Source organism: Haemorhous mexicanus, chromosome 2, assembly GCF_027477595.1.
Source record: "Haemorhous mexicanus isolate bHaeMex1 chromosome 2, bHaeMex1.pri, whole genome shotgun sequence".
Taxonomy (NCBI): Eukaryota; Metazoa; Chordata; class Aves; order Passeriformes; family Fringillidae; genus Haemorhous; species Haemorhous mexicanus.
In genome coordinates, this window is record NC_082342.1 from 97,647,450 (window position 1) to 97,670,827 (window position 23,378).

The 23,378-nt window shown below is 39.3% G+C and overlaps 1 protein-coding gene across 2 annotated transcripts in view; it reads left to right on the forward strand.

Annotated features, from left to right (window-relative positions):
- Positions 1-1,596: 1,596 nt before the first annotated feature.
- The window catches only part of ANKRD10 (ankyrin repeat domain 10), a 37,480-nt gene continuing 15,698 nt past the window's right edge, over positions 1,597-23,378 (forward strand). The window contains exons 1-3 of one of the 2 annotated variants that reach the window (XM_059839682.1): positions 1,597-1,917; positions 7,744-7,896; positions 16,223-16,314. In XM_059839682.1, the coding sequence (XP_059695665.1) occupies positions 1,717-1,917; positions 7,744-7,896; positions 16,223-16,314 (446 nt within the window). In that variant the 5' untranslated portion in view covers positions 1,597-1,716. The remainder of the gene's footprint in view (positions 1,918-7,743; positions 7,897-16,222; positions 16,315-23,378) is intronic. The other variant, XM_059839683.1, reaches the window with a different exon arrangement.

Here is a 23,378-nt window from a genome sequence, read left to right on the forward strand (position 1 = left end):
TTCCTTTCCTAAGATTTTACATATGTAAAAGAAGAGTATTTGCCATGGGATGCATATGTCAGAGGGGTGTTTTGTGCCGGGCTATAAGCCAAGGTGCAGTTCTTTCTGTGTGCAGGTGATTTTCTTTGTGCTGGAACCTTATCTCTGAGCACTGGATACTGTACACACACAGATTTATACATGCCAAAATGCAAAGCCAAATAAATGTGAGGAATGCCTACAGAATCACAATTTCTGAGAAGTCAGAAGTCCTATATTAAGAAAAAGATATTTCACAGTATCTTAATGATCAATTTAGACTGATGTTAAATAAAAGCTTTTTAAATGCCTGGGTCTCTTGACACTTTTAACAGAAATTTATTTGTTCCTTCTTTGCCTCAGAATATAATTCCTGACTTGCATAGCTTAATAATATATACTGAACAAGGAATACTCCTTGACACCCAGAGAAGTTGTGGAAGCCCCTGGAAGCGTTCAAGGGGGGGTTGGTTGGAGATCTCAGCAACCCGGTCTAGTGGAAGGCGTCCCTGACCATGGCAGGGGGGTTGGATTGATCCCTTCCAATTGATCCCTGAAACCATTCTATGCTTCTGTGATTTCATAATTTTCAGCGACAGGTGAGTGAACCTACATTTAAACAATTGTACTCTTCATTATCATCAATTAAATTTTACTGGTGTCAGAAAAAGACGTTCACACTTTTTCATACTTCGGACAGAAAACAATCAGGAGCAACTAACAGAAGCTCCTTAAAAATTCTGCGGAGCCATTACCCAGGGACTGATTACTGGTTCAAACAATTTAAAATTAGGCATTGTCATTTTAACCAGACACCGACAGGGTTATCCTTTAGTTCGCAATCCACTGAGCAGCACAAACCCATAGTGACCTCTGAGTGCTGAAGCTGGCTTGACAGCACGTCCATGGTGTACGGGAACAAACCACGACAGCCGCTGCCCCGCGGCTCAGCCCTGCCGTGCTGCCGGCACCTCTTCCCTGCGGACACACGGCCCGGCGCTGTCACCCGCGACGCGGGGAGCACAAAGCGCTCCCGCCCTGCCCCGGCCGCTGCCGCCACACCGGCCCGGGGCGGCGGCGGCCAGAGCGGCTCTGCCGGCTCGGACAAGGGAAAATCCGGGCGAGGAGAGGGAGAGAGAAGAGCGGAACAGAGAAAGGGGAGGGAGAGAAGGAGGGAGAAAGACGGAGAGGGAACGAGAAGGAGGGAGAGGATGAAAGGGTGAGGGAAGGGAAGGGAGTGGGGAGAGAGAGAGAAGGGAAGGCGGGAGGAAAGGAAAGCGGGAGGGAGGAAAGGCGGAGAGACGTGGAGAGGGAAGGAGGGACAGGCGACGCTTGAGCGGGAGGAGGAAGGAACACGAACGAAAGGGAAGGGAAGGGGAGGGGAGGGGAGGGGAGGGGAGGGGAGGGGAGGGGAGGGGAGGGGAGGGGAGGGGAGGGGAGGGGAGGGGAGGGGAGCAGCCGCGCGCCCCCCCATGCGCCCCGCCCGCCCCGCTCCAGGCTCCCTGAGAGCCGCGCGGCCCCGCCCCAAGGGGCGGAGCGTCGCGCGCGGCCCCGCCCCGCTCCCTTTGTGCCGGGGCCGCGCGCGCCAGCCGCAGTCGCCGTCGCTTCCCGCCAGGGCAGCGCGCTCCCGCCCGCTCCTCCTTCCCCTTCTCCCTCCCCCATTCCTTCCTATTCCCTCTCACCGCTCTCTCGCTCGCCATGTCGCTGGGAGCCGGCCCCGAGGCGGGCTTTTCCAGCGAGGAGCTGCTGACCCTGCGCTTCCCCCTGCACCGCGCCTGCCGCGATGGGGACCTGCCCGCCCTGTGCGCGCTGCTCCAGAGCTCGCCCCGTTCCGACCTGGCGGCCGAGGATTCCTTCTATGGCTGGACGCCCATCCACTGGGCCGCGCACTTCGGCAAGGTGGGGCCTGGCCGGGCTCAGCCGGCGGCGGGAGCGGGGGTGGGAACGGGAAGGAGAAGGGGAAGGAGGGCGCGATTCCCGCTCGCGCGCAACGCGGCGCCATCTTTGCCCCTAGCGCGCGTTGTGCCGGGAGGCGCCGCCGCCCCCCCCCCCCCCTCCCCCCCACTGCCTCCTGCCGCTCTTCAGGGAATCGGGCGGGACGGGAGTGGACAGCCGTGGCGCCTGGCTCTGTTCCTGTCCCTGCGGTCAGCGAGGCGTGGGTGGCGCAGGTCACGGGGCTGGCGGCACCTGCTGTCTCGGCATCACTCATCCCACACCATTGCCGGCGGCAGCCGCCCCTCTCGCTCCCCGCTGTTTTCTCGGCTGACAGCGGCGGCCCCGCGCCTCGCCCGGGCCATCGGCACAGGAGCGAATGATGAGGAGCAGCCGATCCCCCCCGGACACCCCCGGCGGACGCCGGCCATGCGGGCTGGAGGCGCCGCTTCGGCGCGACCTCTTCCCCGCCCTCGGCGATCCTCCTTCCATGCCGGCCCTCCCTGCCGGGGCGCTTTGTCTGCGCGGTCCGGTGGCGATCCGTGCCGTCCTCGGGCTCCGCACCTGGAGACCGCTGTGTTGTGGTGCCCGTGTTATGACAACCGGCTCGCAGGAGTTTGGGCAGAAGGTGCTTGCTGTGCCTGTAAGGCGCTCCCCTTTTGCCTTCAGTAGGAAAAATAAATTGCAGTTCACACGTATGGAATTTTCTGCATTGGCGTCGTTGTATTGCAGAAAAGACCAAAACATAAGAAGCAGCTGCACTAACTTCACATCTTAGAATAAGTGGTATTCTAATTTCTCGATTTTAATATAGGCGTTTCCTGTTTCTGATGCGGTGAGTGTCTCAGATTATGCAGGATTCCAGCCTAGAGGGTTGGGATCTGTTTTTTTTCCCTCATTGATTTGTCTGAGTTTAGAATTCGTGGGGCTTTTGTTCTTGTTCACCCTCCCATTTCCCATATACTTCTATTTGCTTATTGGTTGTGTGCCAGAGGAGGAAGATTGATGTACTTAGGCAGTTGTCATGGTTTATAAAAGGACGTTAGGAGATTGTTTCTGTAAGTTATGTGATCTTATCTGCAGTTGCTTCTTTGAGAAGCTTTTAGGAGCAGCTTTAGCTAAGTCGTCTTCCCGTCCTAAAACAAAAGACAACAAAAAACCCCAAACCCACAAAATCCAAAATGTAGAATAGTCTTTTATCTGTTGAGAAAGAAGCTAATAATCTTCACTCCGAAAAAAGTGGAGTGCCTTTATTTTCCTTGTGAAGTACACTCGAAGGAACTATTAAGATACTAATTGGACTTACAGTCTTCTGTTTACTTTTTCTGTCTTGTAAGAATTTCTTCTCAATATGAGCTTCTGGCAGTCATGCTTTTGTGAGGTAGTAGTTACTTAATTATTGGATAGATTTTGGATAGTATATGTTTTGTTTTGTTTTTTCCTTTAAGCGTCTTCAGCTTTCTGCTAACCATCCTAGGTTGAGTGAGCTTTTGTGTGCATTCCAGTTTCTGTTGAAGAGACTCTTGCAGAAATAGCAAACAAAGGGAGCAAGTCTGCCTGCAACACGTTGTGCTCGTATTTGCTATTTTCATTCTTAGGTATGGGCAGAATTTGATGGGTGGTGGTGTTACATATGGGGGGGTAAATCTGGCAGATGAAATGAGACAAAGGTGACATAGGCTGTAAATGGGTTTTATAGAATTTTGTTCATATGTTTTTTTCCTAAAAGCCATCAGATCTAGGCAGCAATTTGTGAAAGTTATTTACGTACTTTATAGTCTAGTTAAGTTGTGTTTCTTTCTCAGAGCCAGACTGCACAACACATTGAAAAAGTTAGAGTAGTGTAATTGGATCCCAAACCCGACTGGCTTTGTGTTTGTGTGGCATAGTTACCCTTGTTCCTTTTACCAGTTAACAGAGTGTTGCCAGCAGTGAGACAAGAGGTGCTTAGATGCATGTCTTACATTCACATTTATGGTATTTTTTGTTTCCCAAATTCACATTCATCAAAATGAAATGGAAAATTCTTCTGTTTCTCCAAGTACCACAGTTTTCAAATGTTAATTTTTGAAGTGTTGGTTAACAGTTACTTAGCAGGTCTATATCTCTTCACTTCTTTGTTTTTCTAGATTTTTGTAGGATATTCACTTGTTTAGTTTTTTTTCTTTTCCTGGAAAAAACTATGTGATGAGAGAAATTCATGTCTGTATGTCTGATATAGGGCCAATTGGTAACATGGTCCACCAGACCATTGCTTCTCACTGCCCCTCTATAGGACGCTGAAAGGACAAAATTGAATTAGTTCTGTTCTGGAACTACTTGTGAGCAATGAAATCTAACCCAGTTCATACATGTACACATGTGTGTGCCTGCACACACGGTAGGAGTCCAGGTTTGGTGAACTTCAAAGAGATTTTTTTCCCTCTGCCTATGGTACAGGTTGAACATAAGATGACTCTCCCTGCATCAAAGGGCAGTCAGTACAGAAGAATTGTACAGTGAAGCTATGTAGAGCTAAATTCTTGCATGCAGTTGTAGATATGCTTCAGGAAGGAAGTAACAGCAACGGTCAAGTTGGTTAAAAATGAATATGTGAAAGAGGAAGGGTGGCTAATGGGGGAGGAAATACCGGTGTAACACCAGTACCGGTAAGAATGGGGTCTCTTACAACTAAAAGTGAAAACAGAGGTCTTGAATAACTTATTCTGAACCACATTTCTGCAGTTTGCAGGTAATAGTTAAAATACCAGCCAAGTCAATTGGAGGTGATGGATATTGCAGCTTCTGTTTCTAGTTGTAATATCTGGGCATTTAATGACAGTATGGAGCTCCTTTTAGAGATGGCAGCAAGTGCAAATTTACTTGCAGTGCAGAGTACCTGTGGTGGAGTTTGCATTTCAGGACATTCCCTGACTGCAGACAAGTGCTTGTCTCCTGAGATGTGAATTAATTCCCATTAGAGTTTCTGTATTTTAATTGGAGTTAATTATATGGTGCCCTAAATTACACTGGTATTCCACAGATTTCTGAGAAGATGGGTCAGAATGTAAAAATGTAGTCTAAAAAAGCTACCAGAGCGGTAGAAAATACAGGGCTTGCATAAAAAATTTATTTTGATCTTAATTTGAATTCACTTTGTTTTGGACTAATCTTAATTTTCTTTTTAATCACTTGCAATTGAATTTTTGTTTTCTTGGACCACATCTCTTTGCTTGTGCTCTTTGCCTGCTTTTTTGTCATTTGACTGCTTATGTTATAGGAAGCAAAATAGTAGTAAATATGTTCTGTTTCTTTTGGAACAGAAGCGGTAGAGATGAAAATGCCTGTCTCCTGCTTGGTATTTTTCCAATGTTGTGTCCTGTATGGAGGCCTGTCTTCCTTCACTAAATCGGTTTAACCTCTGTGTTAAGTTGGAAAATATCTACTGTATTAAATATAGGTTATTTAATGAAAGTGGACTTGTGTGTCCTGATCTCAAGCATAAATGATCAAGTGAGGTATTTTTTTTTTGTCATGTTGACTTTTTCTGTTCATGGATGGAATTAATCTCGTTCTTCCATAATGTTGGAAGAAGCAGGTTTTTCTGACAGCCATGATACAGAAGATCCATACTCAAGCTTTTAATGGGATGAAGCGTATTAATAGTTAAAGCTCTATGACGCTAAAGTCAGAGTATTCAAAAAAAAAAAAAGGAAAAACAATGTTTAAAAGTCAAGTTGCATGGATAATCATGGTGTGTGGCCCTCTTAGATCCAAGCAGTGCAGGATAGCGCTGGTGAATCAGTTTGTGTTTTTTCCTTTTCAGTTGATGGGCTGTAATGCCTGTCTAATTAAGGAATTCTTTCAGCCTGGTGCCTGTGCAGGAAATATTATTCTTTCCTGAAGTTGTAATGCTTGTCTGGAAGTGTTTTCAAATGAACTCTATTAATAAAGTCTATTGTTCTAAAAACTGGCCGAAATTTATTTTTGCCTTCACTTAGCCACAGATGAACCTCTTGCTGTAGCTGGAGGGGTGTTTTCCATAACATGACTTATTAATAATTGCAGTGTTACCATTTAATTAATAACTGCTAAGCATTGACAACAATATTATGGACGCTAACATGTGAATATCATGGAGAGTCTAATATTGGCAAATACAAAATGTAGTTCAGTAGTCTAGCATTGGAGTTGCAAATTTTCTTAAACAAGTGGGGTTTTTTCCCAACAAAAGTGCTTGTTTTCTTTTGAAAAGGTACTTTTTCTTTGGCAATGTTGATGTTTAGGGAGCTAGATTCATTAATATGCAATATTCCGGTTATCCTCACCCTTACTTTATGCAGTTAGTGAGTTCCTGGTACAACTGTGTCTAGCCTTAACTCCATTACAGTCAAAAAAAAAAATTACTTGTGTATATCCAAATGGATAGGGTTTGCATGTGTTTGTCTCAATTATATGAGGGAAGGAAACAAATTAAGTTGACAAGGTATTTGCAAAACTAATATAAAGTACTTCATTACAGTGTTTGGTACCTTTATCTTGTGTGTAATTCAGCAAGATCAGCAATTTGCAGTTTAAGAGAGGGAGAAAGAAAGAAAGGCTGACATACAGCAACAGAGAAGAATGTTATAATCCTGATGTTGATGCTTCTATCTGAGTCAAGCTGCCAGCCCACATTCAGATGAATTTTAATTGCTCCTTTATGGACAGACTGTTCCACAGCTGTGGTGTGGCTGATGTTTTCTTTAATTGTGATACACTGAGACACCCACAGATTTGTTTTATATGAACCAGTGTCTGAGCTGGTGTAAGGGTCTTTGTTTTGCTGCTGCGTTTGTGTGCAGTGGTATTTGTTTTCTACCCGCAGTAAATGGATGCCTAGACTAAACTGTTTATTTCAGCATAGTGAGTTTCTTTTCCTATCAACAATACAATGTTACTGTGTGACAGGAAAGGAGTGTTGTTTTGACTATTCTTGAAAGTTGAGGTCATCGTAGCTGTGGTTTGCCTAGTTTCTACAAATGAGAAGTTATGAACCTTTAAAAATAGTATCTGGTTATCTGACACTTCTGGTTAGTATGTTAGGAAAAAAGAATATAATTTGACCATTACTGCAGTTTTTTAAAAGAAAGAAGGCTTTTATTATCTTTGTGGTGCCACAAACAAGCAGCCTATTTGTTTTAAACAGTTTCTTATCTGAAATAACAAGAAAATGGTGGAATTGATTCCTTTTAAAGATTTAACACATTATATATATTCTTAAGTATTAGTTTTCTTGACTAATCTTCTGTCACTCAGACGTTAAAGAAATAAAGAATCTTTTGTTTTTCTGATCTAGCTTTATATAAACTCTGCTGAGAGTATGAGTCCAGCATCTGTGTATCTCCTAACAACAATTTTGTTTTGGCAAATGTTATCTAATAATATCTGGTTAGTATCATGTTTGCTGGATCAGAACTCTCCCCCTTTTTTCCCCCCACCTTTCTTCCCTTTCCACCCTCTTTACAAATGAGAACTCGATATCTCTTGTAGTTAGGATTGAAGGGTTTATGTCCTCTTTTCTGAAATTAAAGGTGAAACTCAGTTTTGGAGGTGAGAATTAAGTACTTCTCAGGTATGGTCTATGACCAAATGAGGAAGGAGTGAAGGGAGAGGGAGGAAATTCTAAATTTCATGTTCTGTCTTGTTTTTCATTCATGTAATCTTACTGGTAAGTTTAGCTCTTCTAGGTTTTATGTATTTATTACCATGTGCTAATTGTCATAGCACATCTGTGTAACATTTTTGGTTTTGTTTTCCTTCCTGTCTTTAAAGCTGGAGTGCCTAATGCAGTTAGTAAGAGCTGGAGCTTCTGTAAATGCCAGTACGACACGTTTTGCTCAAACACCAGCCCACATTGCTGCTTTTGGAGGACATCCAGAGTGCCTGAATTGGTTGATTCAAGTGGGGGCCAACATAAACAAACAGGTATGGATTAATGTGTATTTCATGTATGCATATAGTTCTGCAAGGAGTGTCTTGATCCCTTTTTATGACATGTATGAGCCTTACATTAACACACAGATGCTTCATTTTTGACATCAGCTGAAGTCAAGCAACTTAATTACCAGTTGTAGACATTTTACATTGCAGTAGAGGTAGGACTAATAAATGTCCTTTAAGCCTCTAGGGGTTTGGAGGATATTTGTTTTAGGAATTGACATCTTGCTGCTTCTTGAACAAAGTGGTAATGTTGCCTTGGTATTGGCAGCATTAGCAAATATTCTGATGTTGTAGTGCTGCTGCAGGGGCAAGAAAAAGACTAGTGAGGAACATAATAATATGCTAAGAATTGAAAAATTTACTGTTCTACAGAACTATGAGACCTTTGTGGTGTTTCGTGATGTACTCATACATCTAACTACTAAGAGCTGCCTTGATTTATTTTAAGGTGCATCTGGTTTTATGTTGTTTTTCTTTTAGATTATTTCTAAAGCTTTTCTAGTAGCTTTCTGAAAATAAATCAGAAACATGTACTTGACTAACAAAGAAAGAATAGGTGATTTTAAAAATTTCATTTGCCCCTTTTTTTTTTTTTTGCTATAACTTTCATTAGTTTTAGGTGAGTATGTAATTTATTTGGTAGCAGAGAGTGCATTAATACAGCAAAATTCCTGCAAAGGAGTGTTGTACTCTGGTACAGTAATAGAATCAATACTTAAAAACTATCATCATGTTTTTGAGGAAAATGTTTGAAGTACTGAATGAATCTGTTATGTATGCTGGTCATACATAACATCCTTTTTAATGGTAATCAAAAGTATTTTTAATGATATTCTGAGTCTAATTAATACTACAGCATATGCTGTTGTTAAAAGCTGTGGTATAGCACAGCATCCATAAAATGTCTGGCCTGTTAAATCTTGCATCATACTTTTCTTAAAATATTCAAGGGCCAGACTGCGTTTTATATGCAGTAGAGTTAAGCTAAGTCTGCTGAAGAACTAAAACATTTGCATTTCTAGAGTTTGGTTCTTTCTTTTTTTTAAGCTGTGCAAAAATAAGAAATGGGGAAGTTTGTGTTGAGTTTTCAGAAAAGAAGTCTGGTGCATTGAGAACAGCTGTGAGACACCAGGAGAATTGTAGAAACAATGAAGGTGGCTGGATGCAGAGGCTATAGATCGCATCTTCTCCTTGATACCTGACAAAAGTAACTTATGCAAAAAGTTATTGCTGCATAGTGGTAGAATCTTCAGAAGAGAAAATACAAGAACTGTAAATGCATCTGGAGACCAGGTAAGAATGTAAAGAAATGGTGATTAGAGAGGAACGTGGCATGCACAGAATAAAGATATACAAATAACTGCTAAATGAGAAGAGAAGAATGAATGAAAGTGAATGAATGAGAAGAATGAAAGTTTCCAGCTATGAGGATAAAGAGAAGAACTGACCAGTGAGGTTGAAATGGAGTTGAAGAACAAGCTTGATGTCCTGGAACATGATGAGGGGGGGAAAAAAATCACATGTAGTGAGTGAGGTCGTAGCAAAGAAGAAAGTAGCAGCTAGCTCCCAGAAGAAGAGAAGAGTGTGGAGAGATCTCTCCATGGGCTGAGGGCAACATGCAGATGACTGTAAAAGAAAGCAGAAGGCAGTATAATATGCAGTTAAAAATGGGCAGGAGACTCATTCCAGCTTAAAGAAGTTACTAAGGCAAGACAGTGACTCAGGAGTGTGTATGTTGCTGGCTTGTTGCCAGAGCAAATGGTCCTCCACACTGTCAAGTTCTCAGATAGTGACGGTAGTATTCTATAGGCTTCTGGGGGCAGACTGAGGCAGTGGCAGACCATGGACACTAGAGAGATGGGTGCTGAGAGCTGACATGTTGGGTGCCTTTTATGTCATTAATGGTAGGCTCAAGTTACACTTCAATGTAGTAACTTTTTTTGCACCCACAAGGTACTAATTGAACATAGGACCAGAGGTATTTCAGAGTCAGTTTAGTGACAATACAAGATACCTCTGGTTAATTAAATGGTAGTAGAAACAAAAAAGCCTCTGAGTTCGTAGGATACAACTGGTCAGTCACACTGTTTTTTCATGCACAAGCACTGAAAGCTAGGCAGTATGCCTTGATGATAACTAAAGCAGAAAACTCATCCCACAGATAGTTGAAATGTTTCATACATGGCTATGTAAAGCACAGTGCATGCTTTGCTATCCCCAGTTCCCTCAGCTGTTTATTGAATTGCAGTCAAATTCTACTATTCTTGTTTGATTTGAACTCTTTAAGTGATCTCTGTTCCTTATTTAACTTGCAAGCACTTTTAGGTGATCATCTAGGGCTTCCACCCACACTTGAGCTTTTGGAGCACTATTTCCTGATGTGTATTTTGTTTATTCCTTCCAGCTCGCTGACTGATGCTGTACTCCAAACAGACATAGTCACTGGCTAATGCTTGTGTGAGGACAAGTGTTCCATGGACACTGGATACAAAACACATGCTGAGAAAGATCTGGGAATGCTTGATATTTAAACTAGTAAACTTTTCCTTCCAAACTGACTTCTGGTCATTGGCTGCAGACTAACCCTTCACTTCTGGAAAAAGAAAAGGATAGCTTCTGAAAAGGAATCCACTCGAGTCTCTCAGTTTTACCATAAACCTCCGGTACTCAGTAGAGTTTGCATGCCTGCTTTCATATCTGCCCTGAGGTATTGTATTGTAGCTCATGCTGCCTGCCCTGAAGCTAAGGAAAACCTTAACATGTCTTATCTTGTTGCTTGTGAGAGTTGCCCAGGACACTTCTCAGGCAGCAGCAATGAAGGACAAATGCTGAAAACTGCTTGTCCCAACTGCACTTTGCTCCCCAAATAAATTATGTGAGTATATCCTGTGATGCCCAGCCCTCTTATGTAACTATATGTGCTGGCTAGAATCACATCTGTCTCTCATCAGTGGGCAGTTCCTTACTCCCAGGATCACCATTTAAAAATACACTGGAGGAAAGCTGAAGTGCTAAGCAATGGTCTGTTTCTACCCATAGTGTATTCAAGACAATGTCCTACTGTTTCTGATTTTTCTTTTTTTTTTCCCTCAGTGGGCTGTGCCTGCTAATAGTTGTTAGTAGTGTGACTCAGGACCCGCATTTGGCTGCCTGCCTGCTCTAGTTCACTGTAGCAGTGCAAAGCAATTATCCTGCTAGTTTTCCTGAGGATTTTTTTCCGATTTATCCTTGTCACAACACAGATTGGTTCTGGGCCGTTGTATAAATTAGATACATCAGATAATAAGTACTTCTGATTTAAAAAACCATTGACTTAATTTAAATATATTTTGCCTCTAGCCTCAGCCTATTAAACATTTCTTTTGTATGTTGCCTTTGTTGATTGGCCAAAAAAGTGTTGTGTGGCGTGTCATAAAGGGAAGTGAAAAGAAATACTGCACCCTTACAGGGGATGCAACTTAGTGTTCATGCAGTCAGTTACCATCACATGGCAGTGGTGGCAGATAGTTTTAGGAGGGTTAGACTACCCGTAGGAGCAAGAACTGTAAATAGGCTGATATCCTTTGGGGGGAGGAAGCAAACATTCTTTGGGTATATTACAGTTTTTATTTTAAACAACAATTAGGTCTAAATTCAGATAAAAATATTCCATAAGTTCTCACTTGCACACAAAAACCTTTTTAGCAAAGGAGGAAAAGTACTCAGTGTTCTCTAGTTTCTGCTTCCTAGCTTCAGAAAGGATAAGGATACATACAGGTTCTAAGAAATGAGTAGTTTGGAAATGTGATCATCTGATAGATGATTGAAATTCAGTCAGTTGAGTTAAGGAATGGAGTTAGTTTGTATTTCTTATCAAGTAAGGGCTTCTGTGTCTTAGTCAGGTGTCACTACTAGAAGTATTTTTAGAAGTGCTTGCACAGTGTTGAAGTTTAACCCCAATGGATACCTAACCACCACACAGCTGCTTCCTTGTTTCTCCACCCAGTGAGGTGAGGGGGAGAATCAGAAGGGAAGTGTGAGAACTCACAGGTTGACATAAAGACAGGTTAACAGGTTAAAAAAAGGAAACAAAGAAAAAGAAATCCAAGAAGATCAAGTGGTAAAACATTTTTAAAAATCTCACAGCACAGCGCAAAAAGCTTTGTTGCTTGCCACTACCTCAGTGATGCCAGCCAGTGCTGGAGCAATGGCAACCCCAGTTCTACTTGCTGAGCATCATGTCACATGGCATGGGATAATCCTCTGGTCCTATTGGGTCAGTGGTCCCGGCTGTGGCACATCCCAGCCTACTCCCAACTAGAACATTGGTGTGCTAAAAACACTTTTGCTGGTCACAAACCCAGAAAATCTTACTAGGTACTCTGAAGAAAATTAACTCTGTCCCACCCAAAACAGTATACATAGTTGAAAGTTTTCAGTGTAAATGTGTTTGGGAGCTTTTATTTTAAAAATAAATTCCTGCAAGTAAATTCCTTTTGGTTGGATGGGTTGTTTTGGTTTTGGGGTTTTTGTTTTTGTTTTGTTTTGTTTTTGTTTTTGTTTTGTTTTTTTTTTTTTTGTGTTAGGTTTTGGTTGGTTTGATTGTTTTGGGGTTTCTTGTTTGGTTGTTTTTTGATAAATGGAAGGAATGTAAAGGTACTAGTGAGTGAAATCAATTGAATCATGTCCAGGGACTTGGAATTTGGAGAACAAAATAGGAAGTGTGCTCTGAATTAAACTGGACCATCCTCAAGCCAACAGAATTCAGGTCCTGGAAAGACAGAAGGAGGAAAAAATTGAGTAAAAAATGGCTTTAGACTGAATTGAAAAAAATACCCATACATGTAGGAGGCCTGGGAAGAGAGTTTGAGGAAAGTATTTAATCAGTAGAGGAAGTGTCTTTTGAGGTTAAGAGCATAGTGAGGAATTGAAAACTGATTAATCAGGCTGATATAGATTTACTGATTAAAGCCAAAAAAAGCAAAAGACTTCAGCAACATAAATAAAAAGATAATAAGGAAGGAAGCTAGATGTTTATTCAGTAAAATGAAATAGAAGTCAAAGATAATCTAGTCATGACCCCAAGCTAGAGAAAACTGCCCTTGTCTGTGTGCAAGGGTAGCCATTCTTTCCCAGGGAAAGGAGGAAGGCATTCAGCAGTGGGTTGCAAAAACTAAATGTCTGTGGTGGTTCATGAATTCTTTTTGTCATTTCTTCAAGAGCACTGTGCGCAAAATATTTAGTAACCACAGAACCAATCAAATGTATTATCTTGAATGCTAAATTAATGAAACTTAGTTTGAGTTTCTACTCATTTATTTATAATGCATCCTCTAGATTGTGAGATAAGTTTGGGCTGTTTGTGCAGTGTTGCAACAGAGGGACGAGTTCTGCTCTAGTTGTGAAAGCCTGGTACGAGTCATTGATGCTTCTCTTCCTGGAATATTATTACAAAAGGGATTGTATCAGACTCAAGCACAGATGGGTAGTGTGACCAGTTTAAAGGATTATGAGGTGTTATCAGGGGTAATGAGGAATTAATAAGAGCTTCTCAGAATAAAAACTTCTTTTGTGAGATGAAAGAGATAGGGAAGTATCTTACCCATGAGAATGTGCTGCCAGGCTATACCCTGAACTGCTCTGAGAAACTTCTTGGAAAAAAAAATGTTACTTTGTTTTCCTGTTAGGTCACATTCATTCCAGTTGTTGAATCAAAACAATTGTTCTGAGACTCATACAGGGTACTTTTGTTTCTTCTGAATACATTGAAAGATATAAAAGCCATCTTTCAGTGGGATGTATATATTTTTCCATGTGCATTTCTTTTCCATTTAGTCAAACTTACAATCTAGAGAGAATTTCTGAGGAGGGCTAGGAAGGTGTTTTAGTGCAAATATATTTGGCCCCTTATAAGAATTTCAAAGCAACGTAATAGTAAAGATGACTGAAATTTGGGTGCTGTAATTAAAAGGAATGCTATAAAAATCTGAGTCTGTGTATTCTGTCATTTTTAAAGTATTACTTGAATTCCTCAACTTTAGACACATGGTTTTAGGGGCCAGTGATTAAAAACAGCCCTTCTCAAGACATATATTCCCTTCTGAAGTACTAATCTTTTCTGTTTGGTATGGAAGTGGTAGCTGCTATAAGCTTAGCTCATTCTTCTAATGCAATGCTGGGGAGTCCTTTTGCAAAGGTCTTCTCTCATCCTTTTTGTGTGTCCCCACAGCAATGTTGGAGTTCAGTTCTCCAGATCTTACTGTGGGCAGTGTGCCAGGTTTATAGGGCTAGGGGAGATTTTGTTATCTCTGCCATATGCATGGCCAACTAACCCTAACCTGACCTTCGTATTGAGTGATTCTCTTGTAACTTAGGCTTGGGCTTGCAGATACTAATGCTGACCAAAAGAGGCAAATCACTTACTTTCTATGCTTTGACCACTTTAACAAAATGGGGGAGGGGAGGACATAGTAACAGAATGATGACTAGAAGACAGCTGTTATGACTGGAAAATTTATTACTCAAAGAAATTTTTTCTCATTAAATTAGCCTCGAATAAATTTCCATGTATGATAGTTTAAAAAATTGTATCCTCTCTGAAACTTTTTTCTCTTTCTGTTACTTCAGGGGAAGTTATACATAGGAAACATTTGCTTAAACTTCATTGGAAAGCAGTCTTCTATCCATCAGCTACAGACATACACTTTGGAAGAAGGGCTTTATAGCCTTTTTCTAATCTCTAAGACATTGCTGCTCTTTCCTGTGTCCAAAATTTGTCAGCCTCAACAATTTTTCTTATTTTATAAGAAAGTAAACTTTGTTTGGTCCCACTGTTATTCCCTGCTGGGTGTGCTAGGTAGTTCACTGTTTGGCTGAATATATGTCTTAAGCACTGGTAAGCTGGCTTATCCTCCATGAATTTGTAACTTGTTATAAAGATATTTCACCATGAAATAAAATTATAATGTAGAAAATTGAGAATACATACCTTATAATTCAAAATTCATTTTCAAGTTAAACTTACCTGGCCTAAAAGATAGGATTAAATTTCTCAAAATCTTGGCAGACAATTTTAGGCACTTAGTAGCTTCTAGGTAGTATGATCATATTTTGCATATATTCACGTTTCAAGTAGAGCTAAAGTCTAGCCAGTACTGTTGAGTTAGGCATGAACACTGTTGTATGTAAACACTGGTGAATCAGTAAAGGTGCTGTGTTAATTTAATAGCTAATGTTGATATTTTAATAAAAGGAACAGGGAAGCTAAACTGAGGCACATACAGTTAGAACATGTTTGATATCTGGAACAGACTAGTGAAGTCTGTCACGAGTTTGGAGACAAAGAGAAGGAGGAAGAAGACAAAGCAAAAAAAAACAAAACCAAAAAACCCTTGCAACACTGTGGAAGTGTTGAGGTTGAGTCACATTAACAGACCAGTAAAAACATTTACTTACTATTCCAAGGCAATGTTTCATTACAGATTATTCTCTGTGGTTCTTAATACTGATGGTTAATTGCACGTACTGAATTCCCTCTGCAGCCTGTAGATCATGATGCATGAATTTACTTGCTGCTTGTTAGATTTGTAAAATTGTTGTAGATCCTTCCTGCTAACCTGTAAGACAGTTAATGGGGGAGAGTTGCCTGAAAAGCAGTACTCTACCCCCAGTATGTCTGCACATTATGCAAAAGAATTAAATTATTGGATGTGCTGGTTAATCCTAACGGAATATCAATTGACAGAAAATCAGAAAAGACAAATATATAGGATGTGAATCAATGTGTTGGGAGAGATCTGGCCTGTCCTGTGAACACTGGGCATACCTCTGTTGCAGTAGAGCTCTGCGTATGTGCTCTTCTCCTGCCAAGTACTGATGGTGCAACCCTCAAGGACTGAGTCAGTGTGCCAGCAAGATCTGGAAGCAGCACAGTCCCACGGACTCAGCCTTGCTGCTCCCAAGCTCAAGAGGGCTTGTGCAGTCCAGTGTATTGGGAAAGGAGTGCCAGGAAATGAAGGTGTTAGAATAATGTGTTACGGTGGTGGATGTTGGGAGGGTTAACCAGTTTTCTGATTCTGAGTCTGCTGATTGTTGAGTTATTGGATAAGGCTTATCTTCTGAGTTAAATGCCTTTAATGTTACTTCTTGCTAAAAGTCTAATGTACTTGAAAGCCAACTGCAGACTTTAAAGTAATTATAAAGTACCTGATGTATTTGCTAGCTAATAATAAACACTGCTTTTATATATCTGCTCTTTTAATTAAAGTAATGTAAAATAGTATTTTAATTTTTAGAAAGATTATGCTTGACAAAATGTAGTTTGTCTTTACAGGATTATGTTGGTGAAACTCCTATTCATAAAGCAGCACGGTCTGGTAGTATGGATTCCATAAGTGCCCTTGTGGCTCATGGTGCGCAAATAGAGTAAGTGAGGTATTTTTTCTTGTTGATTGTTGTGTGTGTAGCTGACTAACTTAGATTGGTAAACATAGATACTAATTTCAGAAAGAAAAGTCAAAACAGCAGACACATGATCCAAATAATAATGACAGCTAGACATGTCCAACTGTAATAAAGCCTAAGATATTTTGCATGTCTAGTAATAAAGTTAATTTTCCTTAAATGATACCATTGTGCTACATTAGTGTTGCACATACAGCTGATACAGTAAAATATTTGTTGTGCTTCTGTCAGATGACCCCAAACTGTACACTTTATTCAGCATGTAGTTATTTTTTACAAGAAATCTACACCTTGCACTGGTGAATAAATATAGAAAACAATGCAAAAGCAGCATTATGTGCTAAACAGCAATTCACACACTTCACCATTAGTTTATTACTGTTTGTTAGTGTATTTTGTATTTGCCCTGTTAACTTTTTTCTTTAAAGGTTTATGTACTGCAAAAACATTCAGAAAAGCTCACAAACTTTTGCAACTTACAGCATGGACAAAATGGATGCAGTTTTCACCTAGAAATGTTGAGTATAAGCTCTATGGCTTATAAATAATATCAATACTTTAGCGATATGTTTTAATTAGAACTAGTTTTATTATCTTTAATGGTAACTAGTTACTGTATTTTAACCTGCACTATGAAACTTTGAAGTTGTAAGTGAAATAAGAATCATGTAGTTAATTTCTTGTTTTACCCTTTGGTTTCCATCTTACTGTTTTTGTAATGCTGCCTTGGTAAATCTACCATAAAATTTAACTCTTTTAGCTGTGTCATAGAGTGTTCAGGGAATATATTACCTTTAAGCTAATAGTAGTGAACTAATTGCTTTGTATGAAGAGATTTCTTTATAGAAAAACAAAATAAGCTGTCTCAGTTATTGACAAGCACATTAAATCAGCCTTAAATGTATAATCTCCCATTTTTCACTCACTTTTGGATATTTTTAAGATAAACTTGGAATTAAATTTACTGTGGAATTGAGCAAACCTTAATTATCATCATCAATTAGTATGTAATCTTATGGTTTTATCAAAGTAGCCAACCAAAAGAAAAGTTGTGGAACTGCATAAACAATGTGAAATGGGTGATACCTGTCTTTGACCAAAGCTATTTGCAGCAGAAGCAGTGTAGGTTTACAGCAGTTTTAATGAACTGGAAATAAGGTGAATTCTCAGTTTTCTAGCTTTGAATTCAATCTATGTTTCAGATAGATAATTAAACATCAGGTCCTATCATGAGGATGGTAAAATCAGAGATGCAAATGCAAAAGGCTTGTGGAGCAAACCGAGTTTAATCATTTAGAGAAAAAGGACTTGGCCCTGTCACCTGAGGGAGTTAGGTGTTGACTGATAGGGGTGAGGATTTTTTTCCTTAGAATCCAGTTTCCAGGTTCAGTGTGTTAAATTAGGCCAAATACATGTATATGCTTTTGACACTGATTAATTTTGGGTCATCTGGTTTTGAAAGCTGGCCCTGATTAATGGTTATGTAGATTTCCTAATTTTTGTAAAAACGTGAAAATGTAGATACTCTAGAAGTTCTGACTGTCTTATTTTATGACTCCAGTTAGAAGAAGAGGAGAGGGATTTTAGCCATATATTTGAGTTTTAATTTGTATATATTAATTGAAATGATAATTGACTGATAAAATTGACTGATAATTACTAAAACCAAAGCAAGAACTTTATGAAATGCAGAACTAAGCACTAACTCGAATTAAACTGCTGGTCTGTACTGATGATGAATAAGTACTTTCTATTTTTACTGGGATTAGATCCTTTAATCCACTTTTTTCTTTATTTCTTAGTATAGTTAACAGTATTGAAGTCTAGTTTCATAAGTATGAATGAAGTACCCCTTGGGACTGCAATTAGTCAAGCACCTTTACATGATATTAATAATATATGTCCTAAATGCCATCATCCCTAGTTTTTTATAGCAAGTAGAACAGGGATGCTAAGATTTCATTATTACACAAACACTTATAACCACTAATGTAATATTGCAAGAAATGTATTTTTTTGTTAATTAGTGATTATTGCTGTTAAAATAAGGTAACTTGGACTAGAGAAATCTTGTTATCAGTGTTTACCACATTTCTGCTTTATTTCCTTCTTTGGTTATATTGGAAGACAAAGAATATTGATAATAGTCAAGGATAAAAGTAAGAATTTTAGTTTTAATAAAATAGCCTCACTTGAATTTTTCTAGTTTACTATATTTCAGGCTTGCTAGTGTATTGCTTTTGCAGAGAAAGATAGGATTTTGCAGTATAAATCTCATTAAGCTGTTGCATTGTTTTCCTAATTGATGAGAGAGAATTTGGGTCTCTATTCCTGTGTAAATTTTTAATAAAATTAAAAAATAATAATTGTACCCTAGTGAAAATATTTTGATTTTTTTGTGGTATTTACCTTCTCATTTTAGCTGAAGCATATTCTGTGCACAGTATGTCCTACAGCCATAAAAATGGTTGCTCCACTAACTATGGTATTCATGGACCCTTGAAGAGGGGGAAGCAGGTGGTCACAATGTCCTCATATGAGTGAAAAGGTTTGCTGTGTAACTGACTTTTTAATGTGGATAGTACCTTTTAAAGTATCCATAATTACTGCTGGATTTTCACTAAAAGGCATATTGATGCAATTTATGTATGGTTAATTGTGTATTCTTTATCATGATGACAGACAAGTGTCCACAGCTCTTTATAGAGGAAAAGCCTTCTTGGTGCCATGTTTTGTTTTGCTCTTTTGCACTCTTACATAAATGCTGTGTTTTAATGTAGTTTTATAGATTGTATCACAGCATATATAAAAATAAAACATTCAGCTGTAAACACAGGACACTGTTGAATCAAAAAGAAGCAGATGCAAGTGTTGATTATCCTGACTTGGTTCATGTCTGTTTGCATGTGGTGCACTTGTGCATTGTGTCCACTTATCTCCGAATAAAAATTCTTCTGCAGCTGTCATTTAAGCAGTTGTGTATTCCTTAGTGTCTTGGTTTTAGAACTAAGAGAGAAGTTTCAAACACTGTATTATCCTGGGATAGAGAGAGGTGTAACTTGTGGAATGGGCTGTGGCTTGGTATGTACCCATCCAATTGAACACAAACTCTTGCTTGCTTAAAGGTTTTACTGATCATGATATTTGAATCGTATTATAGAAAAGCTTTTTATTTGCCTGCCAGAAATCTTCAGGTTTTGGGTAAATTTGGGTTGTATACCATGATGGCATGTTATGAGACCTAAAGAGATAATTTCCTTTCTAGTTTTAATATTCTCTGGTCTCAAGGTTTGAGTAGAAGCAGTGAAATGCTGAGATAAATAAACCAGTACATCTGTTTCCACCAGATGACAGATTTATACTGTGATGTTGATCTGGTTTAGGCAGACACTTCAGCCACTCTCTTGTTAAAGCTGTCTGGCATTCATCTGAGTGTGTAAATTCAATGCCAGAAATGTCCTATCACTGATACTAAGTTTTTCAGTAAGACCTTTATTCTCATTCTTTGACAGGGATTTACTTAATTTTATTTCTTCTTGTCAGACTTGTATGTCACAAACTTCATTGTGTTGTTAAAAAAGGCAATATTAATATAATTTTTCTTCTTCACAACTGCTATCCATCTTCCATAACAGAAATCTGTCTGCTGTGATTTTTTTAGCGCTGCTAGATTAGTCCTTTGTGAAATTCTTATATTTCTGTTCCACGTGATCACTGTTGTGATATCTCAGCTTTTATTCTTCTCATTTGTACTTTTGAGATTTCTTGACTTCCTGAAAATCAGCTGCCTCTAATGAAGACATAGTGATGTGTCATTTTCATGACAGGACAGAAGTTGGCCATTGCTTTCTGATGCAAACCCTCAGTTCCTTTTCAGTCTGGAGGAGAAGCTTACATGGCCTCTTTTCTTGAAGGTCTCAGGGTTCAGAAATCTCCTGTCTTAGTTAATGGGTATCTTGATTTCTGAAAATCTTAGGAGCTATTTGCAGGTTTTTACTGTGAGCTTATTTTTCTTGTCTAGCTTACTTAACTACCAAACTTTTAATATTGAATTGCAGTTCATTTCTGGTGTTTACACACTTGTGGAGTGCCACAGCTGTGTCACCTCTTTACTTCAGAAGCTTTATTACAGCACAGTTTCAGTGTTGAAGAAGGAGCATTCTGCTTTCTTACAGTCATTAAATTAACCTCATCTTGAGAGTAATGCTTTAGGATCTTACTGATCATTTAGATTTAGGTGCTTTTTCAACTGAGAGGTTCTTATCTGTTAATTAGTGTATTAGTGCTTGTATAATCTGTTTGGTACTTTCCAAACTCAGACCACTTCATGCACATTCTTTTTATAAACCTGATTGCCTCCAGATACTAGTTAAACTGCTGGATTAATTGCTGTTGTTGCATAATTAAACATTGCTGTATAATTAAGGAAGAATATATGGCAATTCTTGTTTAATTGTATGTAACAAGCATTTTAAGGGCCATCACTGTAGTATTCTTGTAGTGACCATTTTTCAGTGTAGAGGATACATGTGCTGGAATTTATTCTGCCTTTTCCATTTTATATAAATTGTTATGGGAAGGCAAATTCCAAGTGGCATGTGCATTTCAGTGGTGAAACACTAATTCTCCTTTAAAAAAACTGCAATTAAATCTTGGTAATTTCTTCCATGTTTGGTTTCCTGTTTGGTTGCTATGGTTGTAGCAGTATTTGAGGTGGTTTGTAGGAGCTTGTGATTATGAAGTAGGGCAGTAATTTGGATTTAGTCTGAAGAAAAGATTTGGAAATACCAAAACGGAATGCATATGCATGGGTGACTGATAAAAAATGAGAGAGGCTCAGTCTTAAAGTAAACCAGTCTGGAAAAATGTAGTTTTCAGAGTTACTGACACTTCTAATAATTGCAGGAAGCTGAGGCAAACTCGTACCACTGAATTCCTGTTCAATTTGAATGCAGATTATTTTTAGTGGGGGTGGAATAACAACAGTGATTGCTGATAGCACCTGGTAGATAGCACCTGGAATATGAGAGGCTGTGGTTTTTATGAATAAAGTAAAATCCATCCTTAAAGTAATGATACTTATGACCTCTCAGAAACATAGAGGGGAAATTCACTAGATAAATGTGAGCTTGATAGTTTAGCTTATTCATTGGTGAGAACCCTTATAGCACTGGTTTCTTGCCTTTTCTTCAGTCCAAGAGAGCTGGGTAAAGAATATGGAAGTACTACCAAGACTTATATGCAGGTAGTTCAGATTTCTTACAGGAATGTTTGGGTTTCTTTGTTGGGATTGATCTACCTTCATGTAAGATATTGTGCTGATGTTCACTTTAGTGTGTGCAGTTTCCCTTAAGATTTTCTTTTTTCCCTGCAAGATAAGCTATTCTGTTGCTGTTCTGGCTACAGAAACCTGGGTACAGTTAAGTCAAGTGGAGAAACCAAAGTGTTACGAAGTGGAGCTTGGCCAGAGTTAAATACAGTGAAAGAAGCAATTATATCCCAGATGCAGTAGTCTTAGTAGTTCTGATGGTTAGTCCAGATGTCAGTGATGGTGATCTGTAGGGGTGCTATGCTTGATCTGGCAATAGTTTTTTACTAGATATGTGATGAGAGGATTGTTTATTGCAATGTGTGCTCTAGCCTGCCATGTTGATTTGGGTTTTATTTGCTGATCTGGTTTGTGTCTTTTCAGTAAAGTTGTTCATAGACCAAATAGTACCTAGTAGCCTCTGGACAAAAAAACCCAGGGGGTAGGTGTAATGTGGCCCAGAACATGTTCAGGTTGGTCAGAAAAGTTTTCTTATGTGTGTCATGCACTACTTACTGATTACAAGATGTATCTCATGGCATGGAGGCTTAGCAAACCATGGAAGAGCTTTGGTAATCATAACCTAGGGAAAATATTACTCTTCAGCTTCGTTCTGTTTTGCTTGATTGGGCTTATATACAATGGATAAATTTTCTTATAAAGGGAGAAAAATCTAAGTTCATAAACTTTTTTTCATGAAGCTCATTTAAACTGGTTCTGTGCACTTCAGCAGTTCCTTAATCCAGAAGATTTTATGTCTGCTTGAGTAAACACACCGAATTATTTTTGACACCAAAAAAAACCCAACAAGACTGTGTAGTTTGATAGTGTCCCTATTATGGGAAAATAATGAAACCATCTACTACCTATAGCTCTTTCATTCTTGATTTTTGCCCTGCTTTTGGCACAAAACTACCTTAACATTAATTTACCTCTTCATTTTTATTTCCAAACTTCCACTATCCATGCCTTTTGTACTTAACAGCTTGAACTTTCTTTTAAGTTTGGCACATTTGAGAGAAGCTTTCTTCCTTCATTTCTCTAATTCTAAGCTACCTTTGGGATTCATTTGCTATGCTGAGGAGAAATAATGTAATTTTATTTGCTACTAGAGTCATCTTGGTGGATATCTGTGTTGCAAGGTTGTTTAATCTTTTCAAGTCAGAGTTTGCTCTGAACCTGTCCTCAGCAGTTTTCCATTACACTTTCTTCGTTGTTAGCAACGTTATTTGCAATTCTTGTTCTGTTTGTAGAAACGTGAAATTAACAGCAGTGATAGTTCTCATTGTCATAAGGTTGGCTAAGTAAGTCTTACATTCTCTTTGTGTTTAAAGTGGCTGCAGTACTATAAAGATGCTTATTTAGAATTAAATTTTACTAGTGATCTAGGAAATACTTTCATTTTAGTAGGAAAGGTCTTTTCTTTTATCCTGTATTGCAGTCAGACTGTTGTTTCAAGAATTACCATTGTCTTTCCCGCTTCCCGTTGTGAGCTGTTATTAGGAATCACTTCTTAAATAATGAAGTATGAATTTAAAAACATTGCTGCTGGAACTAGGCCAAGTCAAGCCTGTATTGATCAGGGGAAGGTTTCCTTGGAAATGTGAATATTTTGTAGAAAATGCACTGAAAATGAAGTGCACTGTTTGAGGTCTTTAGTAAAGCATATAAATGGGAATACAGATGCAACAAAAAATCCTGATGGTGATGTTTGTGG